The sequence below is a fragment of the Leptodactylus fuscus genome, chromosome 2, assembly GCF_031893055.1.
Source record: "Leptodactylus fuscus isolate aLepFus1 chromosome 2, aLepFus1.hap2, whole genome shotgun sequence".
Classification (NCBI taxonomy): Eukaryota; Metazoa; Chordata; class Amphibia; order Anura; family Leptodactylidae; genus Leptodactylus; species Leptodactylus fuscus.
In genome coordinates this window covers 212,248,882-212,266,135 of record NC_134266.1, presented here as the reverse complement: position 1 = coordinate 212,266,135, position 17,254 = coordinate 212,248,882, and the positions used below count along the sequence as shown (strand labels likewise).

Genomic DNA, 17,254 nt, shown 5'->3' with positions numbered 1-17,254 from the left:
AGCTAACATAATAAAAATTTAAAAATTAAAATTGCGAGCAATAGTTTAGTATAGAAATAATAGATAGGAGTTAGGGAGCATATCTGTTTTGCTTTATACGCTTAAATATATTTTTTTACTGTCAGTCCTGCAGTTCCTGCTGGTAAAATAATCTTTTGTTATGGTTTTTTCGGGGGCAACAGGTTATATTTTTCATTAAATACATACAAACTGATGTTCTAACAGAAAAGTACTGATTCCGCCTCCGCAAATAAAAAAAAAATCCATTATTTAAGCTTTATTTTGTTGTTTACCAAATATACAGTCTAACAGCCTGCACTAATATGAAAGAAAAAAAGAACTCCGGTTATTTAATGATCTTTTTCTGTTCTGCTCACCCAAAACACAGTGTGATGGCGTGTTAGACATACATATAGTATCAAAATTCTTGATCACTATCACTAAAAGTAAGCAGTGTGCAGTAAAAAATGACTGGTAAAAACAGGGCAGGGAATAGGCTAAGCTCCTGCTTGCAGATCTTGCATGTTGCCATAGATTTATCATTTACCAATGTACAAAAAAATTCCCACACAGCAGATGACCAAAGGAAAGGGGTGTGGAAACACTCATGCAAGCAATATTGCATCCGAGAATAATAAGATTTTCAGTCAGGCTTCTGTGTGTTCCTCCTTCACCTACATAACACATAATTTGAAGGGCCTTTCTGGGCTATCAACCATGTCTCCTTCATATTCTTCAATGACAAGAATGATGGTAGTGATGAGGCACTTGCTGAGGAATCTATTTCTACTAGTCAGAGCAATCTTCCTCCTCTTTTTGATGAGCTGGATGAGAACAATCAGCATTGTCCGTAATCAGAGGAGGAAGACATGAGTGTTGGTAGTGGAGGTAGTAGTGGCAGGGTGGTACTACTAGTGGTAGTTGTTCTGGTAGAGGAGCTAGAGGGAATCTGGAGGTGGAAATTCTGAAAATGTGCAGGAATCCCATAACCATCAAGTGTTAGAAAAAAAAAAAAACAGGGAAGACAATGACATTGTTGATGATGATTCTTTTGTGGCTAGGACCTGGCAATCAAGACAGGTGACAAGGTGATATCAGATGAAGAGGATGGTGGCAGTGGTGATAGTAACAATTTTAGCCAATGTACAACCCCACATGCTTCTGCTGGTGTTGACAGCAGCAACTACATCTGGTTATTTCCCATGTGGGAATTTTCATGCCCTGGATAGGCTCACTGTGTATGTGTGGAGAAGCCTTCCAACCATAAGTGTAACTACGAGGGTAGTAGACATAGCAGTTGCTATGGGGCCCAAGAGGGCCCACTTCCAAAGAGACCCAGGGTACAATAAGTGACAACTATTTGTCTCCATTACTTTATTGTGACATCATAAGGTCTTAATATGGCATCATTATAATTACTTTCTTAATTGCTGTGCTGTCACAGAGTACACAGCGATGTTTTTATGTGTGCCCTGTGTTATGATGGGCACTATTTCTTTCTTTTCTTCTTTTATGTAGATTGTGAGCCAATACAGGGCTCACAATGGACATTTTTCCCTATGGGATGAAATCCATGCAAACACAGAGAGAACATTCAAACTCCTTACAGATGTTGTCCTTGGCAGGATTCGAACCTAGGACTCCAGTGCTACAAGACTGCAATGCTAACCACTGAGCCACCGTGTTGCCCTGGCACTATTTCTGTATTATGATGTCACTGTGCATATTATTCCTGTACTGTGACATCACTGTGTATATTATCCTGTTCTGTGACATTATTTTGTGGATTATCCTGTACTGTGATATCGCTGTGTATTGTAATGTGCATTATTTAATTCTGACATGACTTTAGTGTGATCGCCCACACTATAATGTATCTTACAAGTCTCATGCTCGTGCTTGGTGCAGTCCAGTGATGCAGCAAACGCAGAGCTGTATTCTATATGTCTAATGTGTAGTCTTTTCAAAGGCATCCTCACTGAAATATTTGCTCAAAGTATTTTTTGGTTGGATAAGGGGTTGCTCCATTTAGAAAGTGGCAGCTTCTATGGAGATAAATGGAGAAAATATATTTGTTTGGGTGCCTTCACACGGCATAGTGCGCCGCTCCTTTAGACACGTATACACGTGTCCGAGCGCGGCGCTTCAAAACAGAGCCCATTGATTTCAATGGGTGCCAATATACGCGCGCTACCCATTGAAATCAATAGGTAAAAAAGCCTCCGAATGATTACGTGTATATGTGTCTAAAGGGGCAGTGTGCTACACCGTGTGAAGGCACCCTTTCTCTTGGAAATTTAAAAAACCTCACCGAAAACCACATCAAAACTGCATTCATTTTTTTAATGCAATTTTGATGCAATTGTAACTGCATCACAACCGCACAGAGTGAATTCACCCTCAAAGCTACACCATTCTATACTTTCCACCAAGCACATATTAAAGTTCATCTTTCATCATCACCATTCTCCCTTTGTAACCCCACATAGTATCATGCTCCCAGTGGCCCAACATGCAATATATGGTACCCCAGCAGCCCAACACCTTATAATGCTCCACAGCAGCCCCCAGAGATCCTATAATCCTCCCAGTGGCCCTCACATACATAATATGCTCCCAAATGTGTCCACTTTATAATGTTCCCCAGTTGCCCAGACACATAAGTATGCTCCACAGTGGTCCTCAGATACATAATAATGTTCCTCAGTGGTCCCCAGACACTTGCTAATGCTCCCAAGTGGCTCACAGTCACCTAATAGTGGTCCCCAATGGCCCCCCAGGCAGTTAGTAGTGCTCCTCAGTCGCCTCCTGGTACTTAGCTAAAGGCTTCCTGCTCTACCATTCTATACAACTATATTGGCATCCTAAGTATGCTTATGAAATTCAAGAGGACATGCGGTCATTTCCCCCTGAATTGTTGTGGAACCCCTGGCAGGTGTCCACAGTACCAACACCGAGGTTAAAGGGGTTGTCCCATCACAAGGATCCTATCTATACTGCTTGTTAATGTGGATGTAAGACTTTTCCTAAATACACTGCTTCAGCAAAACTGCTTTGTATGTCCACTATCTTACTTTATTCAATTCATTGTTGCCACAGCCCTTGACTTATCTGCTCAAAAGTCAAGTGATGTATCTGCTGCTCTCAGGGGGGAGGGAGGAGGGGCTAAGTGTACGGGAGCGAGCCTGTGTTTCTAGCTATTCCTTTGTCTGCACCACGTGACCTAGGTCCTGCACTCAGATAGGGGAGAGGAGCTGCTTTCATTTCTGAACATCTTCTGTTCTCCCAGTTATCAGGCTAGCTAATTCAATTGTGTTCATTATGACAGAGACAGGCAGTCTCTGCATGTAACACAGAATGGAGTTGCTCCTGCCTGTACTTCATAGTCCAATATTGTGCATGTAGTGTTTAAGGACCTTTGATGACATCACAGGCCCTTCAGCCACCCCATAGGATCACGCTATGTGGTGGGCGGAGCTACACGCTAATTTGGGGGCAGAGCTAAAAGGCAGGTTGCATGTGAAACCCCACCCACCAAATGATGCAAGAAACCAGGAAGAAAGAAGATTTTACAGCAGTGAAGACTGGTGAGTATGCGATGTGGGAATAACCCTTTAAGAACCATTGCTATAATTTACATCAACTACAAATATGTAACAGTTATGTTATCATATATTATTTCTAGACGGATGTGCTATTACTTGCCTCTATCTCTTTTCTGAGCACAGCATGTCTTTCCAACTCCTCTTCATAGATCTTCTTTTTTGCATTGATACACTCTGTTATTGCTTTGATTTGTTCAGTTATATATAATACTTCTTGCTGTAGATACAGAATGATAATTAATGTTGTAGGAATTATTTTATGACTATAAACGGATCTCAGTCACAGCCAATAACTACCCAGTGCTCTCATTAAATGGCTTACATAACTGACAATTATGTTAAAGGGAACTAAGCCTAGAGATAAATAATAATATTTAACAGGAGATAGATTTGACCCCATTGTTTGCGCTTTCTTAAACAAGCAGTTTTTTGCTGTACAGCTCTAACTGTGAACACTTGGATTAACCTCCTGCAGACAGAGGGGGTAGGCACAGCCAGTTGTCTTACAGCCAATCACAGTAAAGTGAGGAGGAGGATGAAAAAGACATGGCTGAGCTCCTAGGACACAGAGAACATTTCCTTACATATTTCTCAATATTAATTGTAATGTAAGACAAATGGGATCAAAGATGAATAATGGCTTAGTGATAATTGCTAATCATGATAATTGCTTATTATGTTATTTTTTATGCATGTTCTTGTTTAGTGTTCTTTTAATTGAAAAGCCTTTGGAGAATAAGGGATAGGAAAATGTAAATTGTTAGGGTGCGTTCACACTACCGTCGGTGTCTGACAGCTAGTGTCTGCTGCTAATGTCCGTTCAAAATCTTGTGCGGACATTAGCAGCAGACACTAGCTGTGTCCGTGACATTTTGCATTGATTTAAATGGACATCGGGTGCGTTCTTTTACAGTCCGTGCCTGTCCTTAACTGTCCGTTCCCAAAGATGTCCGACTTTTCAAGCGGACAGCAAAACCCGACATGCTGAGAGAAAAGTCCAGCAAGCACCACTTTACTCTCCACATGTTTCATGCGGAAACCAAGAGCAAACCACACAGACCCCATTATAGTCTATAGGATCCGTGTGTTTCCTTTAAGTAACCACCGCTTTTTAATGCGTATAGGTTTCCATTCAGGAGGTCCATAAGCAGACTCCCCGAATGGAAATCTGAACGCACATGTGACACCGGGCCTTACATATTCTTTCCTTATGTTTATTGAATCACAATAACACTGAAGTTAGAAGTGGGAAATGTGATATTACTGACAACTGTTACTTACTGCAACTACTGCTTTGCTTAGGATGTAACATAGTGGTCAGAAACAGGAAGTTCCTGATGAGTGGGAATTCCACAACGTACAATGGTTACTGTACGCACATGAGAGTTATTGCCTTCACACATTGTCATGCAGTTACGTGAAACACTAGCCTGACCAAAACAGAACAGATGACTGGGAAAGACCACTAACAAAAGGGAAGTGTACTCCAGAACTTAAGTTAGGGAGCCTTCACACTATGTAACGCTGCGCTCATTCTGATTGTAAAAACACGTTCAGAATGAGCGTGTAAAAAGCAGCTCCCATTGACTTGAATGGGAGCTGGCATTCGTGTGCTCCCCATTGAAATCAATGGGAGGCTTTTTTCCCTATGCTACGCGCGTAATACATTGAAAGCATAGGGAAAAAAGCCTCCCATTGATTTCAATGGGGAGCGCAAATATGCCGGCTCCCATTCAAGTCAATGGGAGCTGCTTTTTACGCGCTCATTCTGAACGTGTTTTTACGATCAGAATGAGCGCAGCGTTACATCGTGTGAAGGCTCCCTTAGGTTGTTATTTTTATGACTTTTCACAATTCTCAGCTAAAAAGAAAAATTCACTAATATTTCACACAACTTATAACTTTTACATTGGTCATACATAGTCTTAAATCAAACTTTATTCATAAACAGATGTTGGGCTAGTTTCTATTTTTTGCTTTCTCACCCTGGATATACTACATTATGCTTTAATACTTATTATTTTTAAGATAATTTCATTACCAACCTGCATTTGTTTTACAGCAGTGCTCTCAGGATTATGCATGTCAAGGATCATTACCTCCTTCTGCTTCTTCAATAGCTGAACCTTAGATCGTTTCTTGTTAAGCTCAATCATGAATGGAAGTTTATTTTCTGCTACTGTAAACCCACTAATACTCTCTGCAATTCTTTTTCTGTAGTCATTATTTCTGGACACCGTAGTTTCCAGATCTTCTCTGTTACTTTCCACCTCTAGTTTAAGCCTGATGTTCTCAGCATAAATCGAGTGGCATTGGGTCTGCAAGATTCCACATTGATGTGTTATATTATCGATTGAGTCTTCTTCTTGGATAATCTTTCTTTCAAGATCTTTTGTTTCCAGTAGAACAGTCTTCAGCTCTGTTTCAAGTTCATAAACCTCTGTCTAAAAAGAGGACAGAACGTTAATAACGTCAATAGATACTATTTAAAGGGAGTCTGTCAGCAGAAAAATTGGAATCAAACTGATGACAGTACCTTGTCTAGCTGCTTCTGCTGTTTCCAAAGATGCCTTTCTAAGGGGGCATTCACACGGAGTAACGCTGGGCGTGTATCACAGCCGTACACACCGGCGTTACGGCAGACTGCCGAACACTTCCCATTCACTTCAATGGGAGCGCTCGTAAACACCGCTGTTACGAGCGCTCCCATTGAAGTGAATGGGAAGTGTTCGGCAGTCTGCCGTAACGCCGGCGTGTACAGCTGTGATACACGCCCGGTGTTACTCCGTGTGAATGCCCCCTTATTTTGCATTGCGTTTTCATTAAAAAAAACTGCATTTTATTCTTATGCAAATTAGCTGAAAGGGTTTTAGGGCAATTTCTTCTTCTGCTCGGGCTTCACCCTCTGCTCTCATCACCCCGAGAACTGCCAGCCGGCTCCTTACCCTGTTGCTTAAAGGGGCGGCGATTTACATACAAAAGGTAGGTATGATAAAGCCTTTCTAAAGGCTATGCAAGTTTGTGATTAGTTAAAAATGACTTTTCCCAATGATAGAGCCCCTTTAAGTGACACTTTGTCAGCAGTTAGGGGTGGTTATCTGGAGTGGAGATCGAAGTCCTGGCAGGAGAAGAAACACCCCTGATGTCCTTTTCATATAATTTGCATAAGGATAAAACTCAGATTTTCATGAAAAAAAAATGAGCTGCAATGCAGAATGAGAAAGGCATCTTTGGAAAGTGTAAAGGTCATTCTAAAAGGTACTGTCTTTAGTTTAATACTGATTTTCTAGTTGACAGATTCCCTTTAAGGTGACAGCAGGGGTACATTATGTGACAATATACAAACTACTGTTATTTCATTTTTATGTTCTTAAAATGGAACAGAAAATGTAAGTGCAGAAATGAACATAGCCTTAGAAAATAATGGTGTAGAGAATTAACTGTAGAATAATAGAAAAGAGATGGGGTGTAAACAAGCACAAGGCCTGCAGTCCAAGGTCATTAGGGGTGACTGTGTTCACCCGACCCAGAAAGGTGGCACATTTGAATCTTTGCTATTGGATCCCCTCATCTAAATGTACACTTTTGCATAAAAGCCTATTTTAGATTTATGCTGCATATATACTGTATCATCCACCAAAAACCACAAACCTGACTTGCAAATACTTGGTATGGCTTCACTTGGTACTACAAAATATAGATTTAATAATAATCCAGTGGGCTTCTTTGCTAACTAATAAATATTCTAGTAAATAATTTTATAAATAATGTAAATATAATCTACAATAATGTATGCAAAAAAAAAAAAAAGAGTTCCTAATGTTAAAAAAAAATCAGATTTTGCAACCACTCAAGACACTAATCTATACATATAAAAGAAAATTGAAACCTGATTTGTTACCGTACACTACATAAATTAAATTTATCGTGTTTGAGCTGGATGGATATCTAAAATTCATGCAATGTTTAGTATATGAACTAGGAATTTTCTGGTTTATTGTCCACTGCATTTAGCTCTTACAGATATAATATCTCCATGAAGTAAAAGATAATGTTTGAAATCTCAGGTAAAATCACAGGATTTTATAGAAGAAGAAGAGTTACCCAAACTTCTGGTTAAACTAGTCAAACTGCTGCACCGTGATATCTTATTACAGAAGACAACTAAAAACATTGAAAACATTTTTTTGATGTCTTCTATGATAAGAAATCACACTGCAGCAGTTTAACCAATTGCAGAAGCTCAGGTTAACTCTGCTACATCTGTATGTTATAATATCCATAGAAACATTCCAAAGCAAAAGTGCAGCAGAAGTCTATGAGTCAATGTCATTTTTATTCTATGGTTTTGAATGAAGAAGTGGTGAAAACTAAACCTAAGAGGATAAAATAAAACTTCCTAAAATACAAAACCACTAAACCTAGACCACTGCATTGAGTAAATATAACACGCTATACAGATTTTCCATATTTGCAGAGTAAGCTAATAGAATTTCATCTTCAGAAATGCCAGTTTCTATGGTAATTTCCTGTCAAACTAAGACAAATTAGCTAGTTTACATGAATTCCCCCCAGACACATGAATGCATCACAGAATCAGGAAATTGTTTACTTATATTGCTTTATATGAACACAAAGTGACTTAAAGACTTGTGGCTCACATATATAGAGGCAGGGTCCCATGACCCCCATTTACTGTTAGCAAGTAGAGATGAGCGAACACTAAAATGTTCGAGGTTCGAAATTCGATTCGAACAGCCGCTCACTGTTCGAGTGTTCGAATGGGTTTCGAACCCCATTATAGTCTATGGGGAACATAAACTCGTTAAGGGGGAAACCCAAATTCGTGTCTGGAGGGTCACCAAGTCCACTATGACACCCCAGGAAATGATACCAACACCCTGGAATGACACTGGGACAGCAGGGGAAGCATGTCTGGGGGCATAAAAGTCACTTTATTTCATGGAAATCCCTGTCAGTTTGCGATTTTCGCAAGCTAACTTTTCCCCATAGAAATGCATTGGCCAGTGCTGATTGGCCAGAGTACGGAACTCGACCAATCAGCGCTGGCTCTGCTGGAGGAGGCGGAGTCTAAGATAGCTCCACACCAGTCTCCATTCAGGTCCGACCTTAGACTCCGCCTCCTCCGGCAGAGCCAGCGCTGATTGGCCGAAGGCTGGCCAATGCATTCCTATGCGAATGCAGACTTAGCAGTGCTGAGTCAGTTTTGCTCAACTACACATCTGATGCACACTCGGCACTGCTACATCAGATGTAGCAATCTGATGTAGCAGAGCCGAGGGTGCACTAGAACCCCTGTGCAAACTCAGTTCACGCTAATAGAATGCATTGGCCAGCGCTGATTGGCCAATGCATTCTATTAGCCCGATGAAGTAGAGCTGAATGTGTGTGCTAAGCACACACATTCAGCACTGCTTCATCAAGCCAATACAATGCATTAGCCAGTGCTGATTGGCCAGAGTACGGAATTCGGCCAATCAGCGCTGGCCAATGCATTCTATTAGCCCGATGAAGTAGAGCTGAATGTGTGTGCTAAGCACACACATTCAGCACTGCTTCATCAAGCCAATACAATGCATTAGCCAGTGCTGATTGGCCAGAGTACGGAATTCGGCCAATCAGCGCTGGCTCTGCTGGAGGAGGCGGAGTCTAAGGTCGGACCTGAATGGAGACTGGTGTGGAGCATTCAGCTCTACTTCATCGGGCTAATAGAATGCATTGGCCAGCGCTGATTGGCCGAATTCCGTACTCTGGCCAATCAGTGCTGGCCAATGCATTCTATTAGCTTGATGAAGCAGAGTGTGCACAAGGGTTCAAGCGCACCCTCGGCTCTGATGTAGCAGAGCCGAGGCTGCACAAGGGTTCAAGCGCACCCTCGGCTCTGATGTAGGAGAGCCGAGGGTGCACTTGAACCCTTGTGCAGCCTCGGCTCTGCTACATCAGAGCCGAGGGTGCGCTTGAACCCTTGTGCACACTCTGCTTCATCAAGCTAATAGAATGCATTGGCCAGCGCTGATTGGCCAATGTATTCTATTAGCCTGATGAAGCCTGATCAGCGCTGGCTCTGCCGGAGGAGGCGGAGTCTAAGGTCGGACCTGAATGGAGACTGGTGTGGAGCGATCTTAGACTCCGCCTCCTCCAGCAGAGCCAGCGCTGATTGGTCGAGTTCCGTACTCTGGCCAATCAGCGCTGGCCAATGCATTCTATTAGCCCGATGAAGTAGAGCTGAATGTGTGTGCTTAGCACACACATTCAGCTCTACTTCATCAGGCTAATAGAATACATTGGCCAATCAGCGCTGGCCAATGCATTCTATTAGCTTGATGAAGCAGAGTGTGCACAAGGGTTCAAGCGCACCCTCGGCTCTGATGTAGCAGAGCTGAGGGTGCACAAGGGTTCAAGTGCACCCTCGGCTCTCCTACATCAGAGCCGAGGGTGCGCTTGAACCCTTGTGCAGCCTCGGCTCTGCTACATCAGAGCCGAGGGTGCGCTTGAACCCTTGTGCACACTCTGCTTCATCAAGCTAATAGAATGCATTGGCCAGCACTGATTGGCCAGAGTACGGAATTCGGCCAATCAGCGCTGGCCAATGCATCCCTATGGGAAAAAGTTTATCTCACAAAAATCACAATTACACACCCGATAGAGCCCCAAAAAGTTATTTTTAATAACATTCCCCCCTAAATAAAGGTTATCCCTAGCTATCCCTGCCTGTACAGCTATCCCTGTCTCATAGTCACAAAGTTCACATTCTCATATGACCCGGATTTGAAATCCACTATTCGTCTAAAATGGAGGTCACCTGATTTCGGCAGCCAATGACTTTTTCCAATTTTTTTCAATGCCCCCAGTGTCGTAGTTCCTGTCCCACCTCCCCTGCGCTGTTATTGGTGCAAAAAAGGCGCCAGGGAAGGTGGGAGGGGAATCGAATTTTGGCGCACTTTACCACGTGGTGTTCGATTCGATTCGAACATGGCGAACACCCTGATATCCGATCGAACATGTGTTCGATAGAACACTGTTCGCTCATCTCTATTAGCAAGTCATTGTTCCTTGCTCAAATCTTTATACAAGTCAGATATACTTAAATGGAGTGAGCTATGCATAAATATGGCCACCTCTAATGATTTCAATGAGGAAAGCCGCTGTTTTGAAGAGGCCAACAGGTGACACGGGGTCTGATATCCAATTGGTAGAATTTTAACCAATCAGGAACAATTGGCATACCCTTTGTATACACAATAAATGTATAAGGTGGGAATACAACTTTACACAGATTTTATTTAGTATTTCATGATTATGTTTTAATACGATAAATGAGTACATTGGAGCGGGGACATACATACAAATCAGATGGCCATCTAGCAAAGCTCAGAATTGGATCGCCTTTCCAAACAAAAAGCGGGATAAAGAAGGACAGTATCTATAGAAATCTAGACATAATCTATTTTCTATTGATATTTTTGACCTCCTACTGTTTAGGCCGAGCCCTGGTCTTTCAGTTGGAAAAGGCCAATATTGTTTTGGAAGACTCCAGCTTGTCCTCAGAGTAAATACTTGGTGAACTGCTCATTAGTATTAGATGTACGTCACTGCAACATCAACTGGATCAATTTCTAGAGGGTTTTACAATTTTGATGTTACTGTTAGGGGCTAACCAAATGCTTTTGAAGAATAAAAAATAAAACAAAAAATCCTCTACAACAATTGTGTACAGTACTTGCCTTTACATATGTATGTACTTAAAAATAAAAAAGCAATACTCACCATACAAATCCACTACCACTTCAATTCTGATGCTGCCCTAGTCCCCTGTTGGTCCCAACACACAGAAAACATATTGTCTGAAGCAGGTCATGGATGTGGGAACTGATTGGCAGCCAATCTTTTTACAGACAGCTACTGACAAAAAAATCCTCTATTTGTGCATATTGGTTGGCAGCTGTGAAAGCCATCATATCACCATTATATTGCAAATGGTGAAGGATGTTGTGGTGACAAAAAGACATTGTAAATTGAATTCACTAATCTATCAATAGATAGCATCAAATGTAACAATACTTTATACTCAAATGTCAATTAGAAATTACTTTTATCATAATTATGAGTCAGGAGTACTATATCTCTGTTTCACACTGTGAAGGGGCAATGACCAAGAAAAAGATGTCTGCAGATGAGTCTTTTGCTTTATGAAGATATGTTCTGGTTTGGCTTTAATCCCAAATAATGGGGCAAATTTATTAAGACTGGCATATCATACACCAATCTTAATAAAAAGCCAGACTGGCACAAGGAGTAAGAGATTTCTGAACAGACAGCAGCTTCTTCATAAATCTGTCTGCCATTCCTGCGACAGAATGGAAATCTACACCAGTTAGGAACTAGTGCAGATTTGCTTTGTGACTCACATCGGAAAACTAGTGTAAGTTAGCATGAGTTATAATAAATCTGCCTGTTTGGCCTTCCTTACTCCCCAACTTTGGTTGGTATGGGGCAGATCAGAACTTGTGGAGCATGTGTGTCTCTATAAAGGACCTTACTCCAAATATACACCAGTTTTATGGAATAGAGGGAATGATGAATTTGCCCCAATATCTCTATTTTGCACAGAATACCAGGCATTGATCTATAGGGAGCTACCTTCCAAAAGGTGGTGCTAGAGTGAGTTTTCCTTTTTCCATCAAGAAAAACCTATTTGATTTCTTTACTTTATTCCTTTCATGAAATGACTTTTATGAAGGTGCATTAATAGAATATATAATATGTGTATTAGGATTTTAATATGAAGTAGAGTTTAGTGCTGGAAAAATGACAGAAATTAGGACATGCAAATTGAGAGCTCACAAATCTTTTTCCAGGTACTCTCTGGTGATGCATGAATAGCAATAATTAAGAAGCAGGCAGCACAGATTGCTGCTCTAACTTATCCATCTGGGCTTTTTCTTCTTCACTGGACAGCTTAATCTTCATACAGGAAAAGACTTCCGCCATATGCTTTATGGTATTAAGGTTTCAGCCATGCTTCTTTTATTGTACTATGATTTCAATTACCCACTATGAAATTTAACATTGTACAGATTGTGTTTCCAAACTTCAAACCTGCTTAAACTTGAAAGTACACGTCCACCTTTGAAGACCATTTAAGTTAATGTATAATTAACCTGCAAAAAAAGTTGAGTATCTTGTATTGATTCAAAGTTTCAGCTTCTATTAGAGCCTTGTACTGATTTTTCCTGTTTGTTTCAAGGATGTTTTATTGATTGTAATTGCATTAAAAAATATTAAAATGACCATATTTGAACTGAAAGGAAAGAAGTGACACCTGTTATAATTTGTTTTCTCACATTGTTTTCCTTTCTCAGCCCCCTAATATTCTTAATGGAGCAGCACCATTTTTTATTTACTAAATTTACTTATTTACTTTTTTCTTTTTTGATTGTAGATTGTTTTTATTCTGTTTTCAGTACATGATCATGGAAGCTGCCATGTGATATGCCTTACACAGCAGTGGTATGTGGATAAAGCATCATGAAAATTCCAGGGGAGAAGAAAACCATTTTAGTTTTGTTCCCTAACATTACAGTAGTTATTGTTGCTAATAATGCTAATAGGTCAACCTATTTCCAATTTTGTATATTTTACACATTTACCACCATAGCAATATTTTCTATCATTTTTTGTTTTGTTTGGAAAATTACAATTAATATGCCTCCTAATAGACAAACAAATGGTAATAAATCTTGTAAGGGCTCGTTCACACGGAGGCGGTGGGGGAGGATTTTGACACAGAGAGTGACGCGGGAGCCGCGTCACTCTCAGGTCAAAACCCACCTGCCACAACCATCGCAGTCGCGGCTTTCTCCTCCGTAGCCGGCTCAAATGAATGAGCCGTCACCAGAGGGTGCTGCCGCTAGGCGGAATCCGCGGCTCAGCGTTAAAAAACACTAGCGAAATAAAGAAGAGCTAGCCCTCTACATGGACTAGCATTATATGAAGGCGGATTATGACGTGGATTCCGCTGTCAAAATACGCCTCCATGTCCCCGTGTGAACTAGCCCTAAGCCTATGGCTGGTCAGGTAATGGAGGGGGTGTACATCTCACCCAGACTACTAAGACGAGTGAAATGAGAAAACTCCAGAAGGAATGTTTGTTCTCAGCAGACAACTTTCATCTGCTGAGCATTTTGGTAAATGCTCAGTATTGGGCTGGATTTTTAGGAATGACAGGTAGGTTGGTAGTGGGACTTGTCATTCCACCCCACTCCAGTCAACATTTTGGGGATGTTCTGACAGTGACTCAGCTGCAGAGAGTCTGCTCATCAAGAGAGCTTAAGAAGCCAGCTCCAGCAGCAACACTTTGGCAGAGCGGTCATATTTTTGGAGCTGTGTCCTGAGTGATTCTACTGGCTTTTGGATTTCTGTTATTCGTACTTGTAGTGCGGACATGCGCAGTCGGCTCTGCCCAGGCCCGATGCCTGGCAGAGTGAATTCAGAGCCGGAAGACGCCGCAGGGAAGATGCACGGAGAAGACTTCTAAAGGTAGGAGAAGAACCAGCGTTGATTGGCCAACTGTATAGCATTCGGCCAATCAATGCTGGTTCTGCATCGAACTTTTCCATTCGAATAGCGAGTGGTACTCGATCGAGTACGAGTATTTCGAATACTGTAGTATTCGATCGAATACCTACTCGATCGAGTACTACTCGCTCATCTCTAATATAGATGAATATAGACTGTCAGGGTCTGGGGTTGCTAGGTGGGGTGGCTTAGACACACAAGTCCAGTTTTTTTTAGTCCAAAACAAAAGTAGAGTTTTACTTTCACTCAAAAAAGGTAGTGCAGCAACAAAAGGAAACAATACAAAAATAAATACCTGCCCGGCTAGGCTCTAACTCACCACAGGTTACCTCACCTAGAATAACAGAAATCCACGCTGCATGGAGAAGACTTCTCGGAGGATCCAGCCTGACCCTCACTCGTGGACTCGGTAAGTGTAATTTGATCGAACGTTGCCTACCCCTGAAATGAGCATTTTCCCCCATAGACTATAATGGGGTTCAATATTCGATTCCAGTAGTTGAATATTGAGGGGCTACTTGAAACGAATATCGAATCTCGAACATTTTACTGTTCGCTCATCTCTAATCTTTATCTGCCAAAGGCTCCACTTATGCCAGGTCACACCACTTATCCCACAACCTATAGAACATTTATTATTCATGTTAACATATACATGTACTTTACTGTGTGTCCTTGTTGTTAAAGGGAGTCTATCATTGGCATTAGCAATTTTTAACTATACATATCTTTGGAAAATTCCCTAAGCACCGCTTGTGTCATCAGCCTTCCCTGGTTCTCACCGCTTCCTTCTTTACACAGGATCTGCAAGCGGTGCTCACAGAACATCGCAAAATCTTCCAAGGCTCTGTGCTGGATAATTAGCATATCAATAAAAGAGGTCTAATTCAAAAACACTGGCGACGATCAATGAATAAACGGTATGCCTGGAATAGCCTTTCTAAAGGCTATGTAAAGATATGTTTAGTTAAAAATCGCTAATGCCAATGATAGACTCGCTTTAAGTTCTGTATATTCTAATGTCTACATGTCTACTGTTCCGTACTGCACCTCCCTTGTTTTTTTCTGAGGCCAACCTGTGCCATTTTTAAAATAAGAATTCAACTGCTAAGCTGCATTTTCAAGAATGAATGTATTACTCCTGCTGCATTTAAGCAAGAGAACAAGATCCTATTATCATGGTCAGTGAGAGTCCCAAATGGTGTGATCGCTGCTAGCAATCACATACATATTTATTACCTATTCTGTGGATCAGTGGTGTAACTAGGAATGGCGGGGCCCCGTGGCGAACTTTTGACATGGCCCCCCCCCCATCCCAACTGACGCCGAAGACCTCGACCGACCCCCTCCTCCGCACTCTATTATGTCCCTTACTGGCCCCTGCACACAGTATTAACCCCAATAGTGGCCCCTGCACACAGTATTAACCCCAATAGTGGCCCCTGCACACAGTTAACCCCAATAGTGTCCCCTGCACACAGTATTAACCCCAATAGTGGCCCCTGCACACAGTATTATCCCCAATAGTGTCCCTCTGTGGACACCCATAAACAATTATTATACTCTGGGGTCTTTTCAGACCCCAGAGTATAATAATCGGAGACCCGGGGAATAAAAGCATTAAAAAAAAAACCACTGTTGCTTCTTACCTGTTCCCCGGCTCCCGTGCTGTGCTGTCCTCCTGTGCTGACCACCGCTCGCGTCCTTCGTTAATGACGTCGGACGTCACATGACCCGGGAAGCATGCCGGGTTCATGTGACGTCAGAGACGTCAGACAACAGTAGGACGGAGGCCTGGCAGGATCGCGGAGAGGTAAGTAACAGTTTTTTATGTTTATTACCTCTCCCGATCCGCCGGTCATTATACTCAGGGGTCTGCAAAGACCCCCGAGTATAATGATAGCCCCTGTGGGGCCCGCGGTGTCACTTGCCGATCCCGGCCCAGCCAGGATGGGCAAGTGAATAGGGCCCGTAACAGCCTATTTTTTAAAAAAAACGCAGCGGTAGCGGCTGTCACCGGGCCCCCTAATGGCCCGGGCCCTGTGGCAGCTGCTACTGCTGCTACCACGGTAGTTACGCCACTGCTGTGGATAGATGATATGTTGTTATGGTTGGACAATCCCTTTTACAGGTAAGTAGTAAACCAGAGTTTTTTAATGTCCTGGACAAATCTTTTGCATTTAACTGTTATTACTCACTTGAAGCTCGCTGAGCACTTGCTGGCTTTCCTGTATTTCAGATGTTTGACTTTGTTGTTGCTGGGCCACTTGCTCTACTACTTCTGTTAGAGAAGGGGCTGCATCTTCCATTTCTTGAAAGGAATAGAATATTAAATCAATATAATGTACTTAGCAGAATAGTTCACAGCGTTGATGACAAAACTGCAGACAAAGCTAAAGTTAGTGGTTTTTATTAGAGATGAGCGAACACTAAAATGTTCGAGGTTCGAAATTCGATTCGAACAGCCGCTCACTGTTCGAGTGTTCGAATGGGTTTCGAACCCCATTATAGTCTATGGGGAACATAAACTCGTTAAGGGGGAAACCCAAATTCGTGTCTGGAGGGTCACCAAGTCCACTATGACACCCCAGGAAATGATACCAACACCCTGGAATGACACTGGGACAGCAGGGGAAGCATGTCTGGGGGCATAAAAGTCACTTTATTTCATGGAAATCCCTGTCAGTTTGCGATTTTCGCAAGCTAACTTTTCCCCATAGAAATGCATTGGCCAGTGCTGATTGGCCAGAGTACGGAACTCGACCAATCAGCGCTGGCTCTGCTGGAGGAGGCGGAGTCTAAGATCGCTCCACACCAGTCTCCATTCAGGTCCGACCTTAGACTCCGCCTCCTCCGGCAGAGCCAGCGCTGATTGGCCGAAGGCTGGCCAATGCATTCCTATGCGAATGCAGAGACTTAGCAGTGCTGAGTCAGTTTTGCTCAACTACACATCTGATGCACACTCGGCACTGCTACATCAGATGTAGCAATCTGATGTAGCAGAGCCGAGGGTGCACTAGAACCCCTGTGCAAACTCAGTTCACGCTAAT

At 42.2% G+C, this 17,254-nt stretch overlaps 1 protein-coding gene across 1 annotated transcript in view; it reads right to left on the bottom strand.

Moving 5' to 3' along the window:
* The window catches only part of CCDC122 (coiled-coil domain containing 122), a 49,017-nt gene that overhangs the window by 983 nt on the left and 30,780 nt on the right, over positions 1-17,254 (bottom strand). Inside the window, exons 3-5 of the mRNA XM_075263134.1 lie at positions 16,403-16,515; positions 5,651-6,049; positions 3,706-3,822 (exon numbers count right to left, since the gene is read on the bottom strand). Coding sequence (XP_075119235.1) covers positions 3,706-3,822; positions 5,651-6,049; positions 16,403-16,515 — 629 coding nt within the window. The remainder of the gene's footprint in view (positions 1-3,705; positions 3,823-5,650; positions 6,050-16,402; positions 16,516-17,254) is intronic.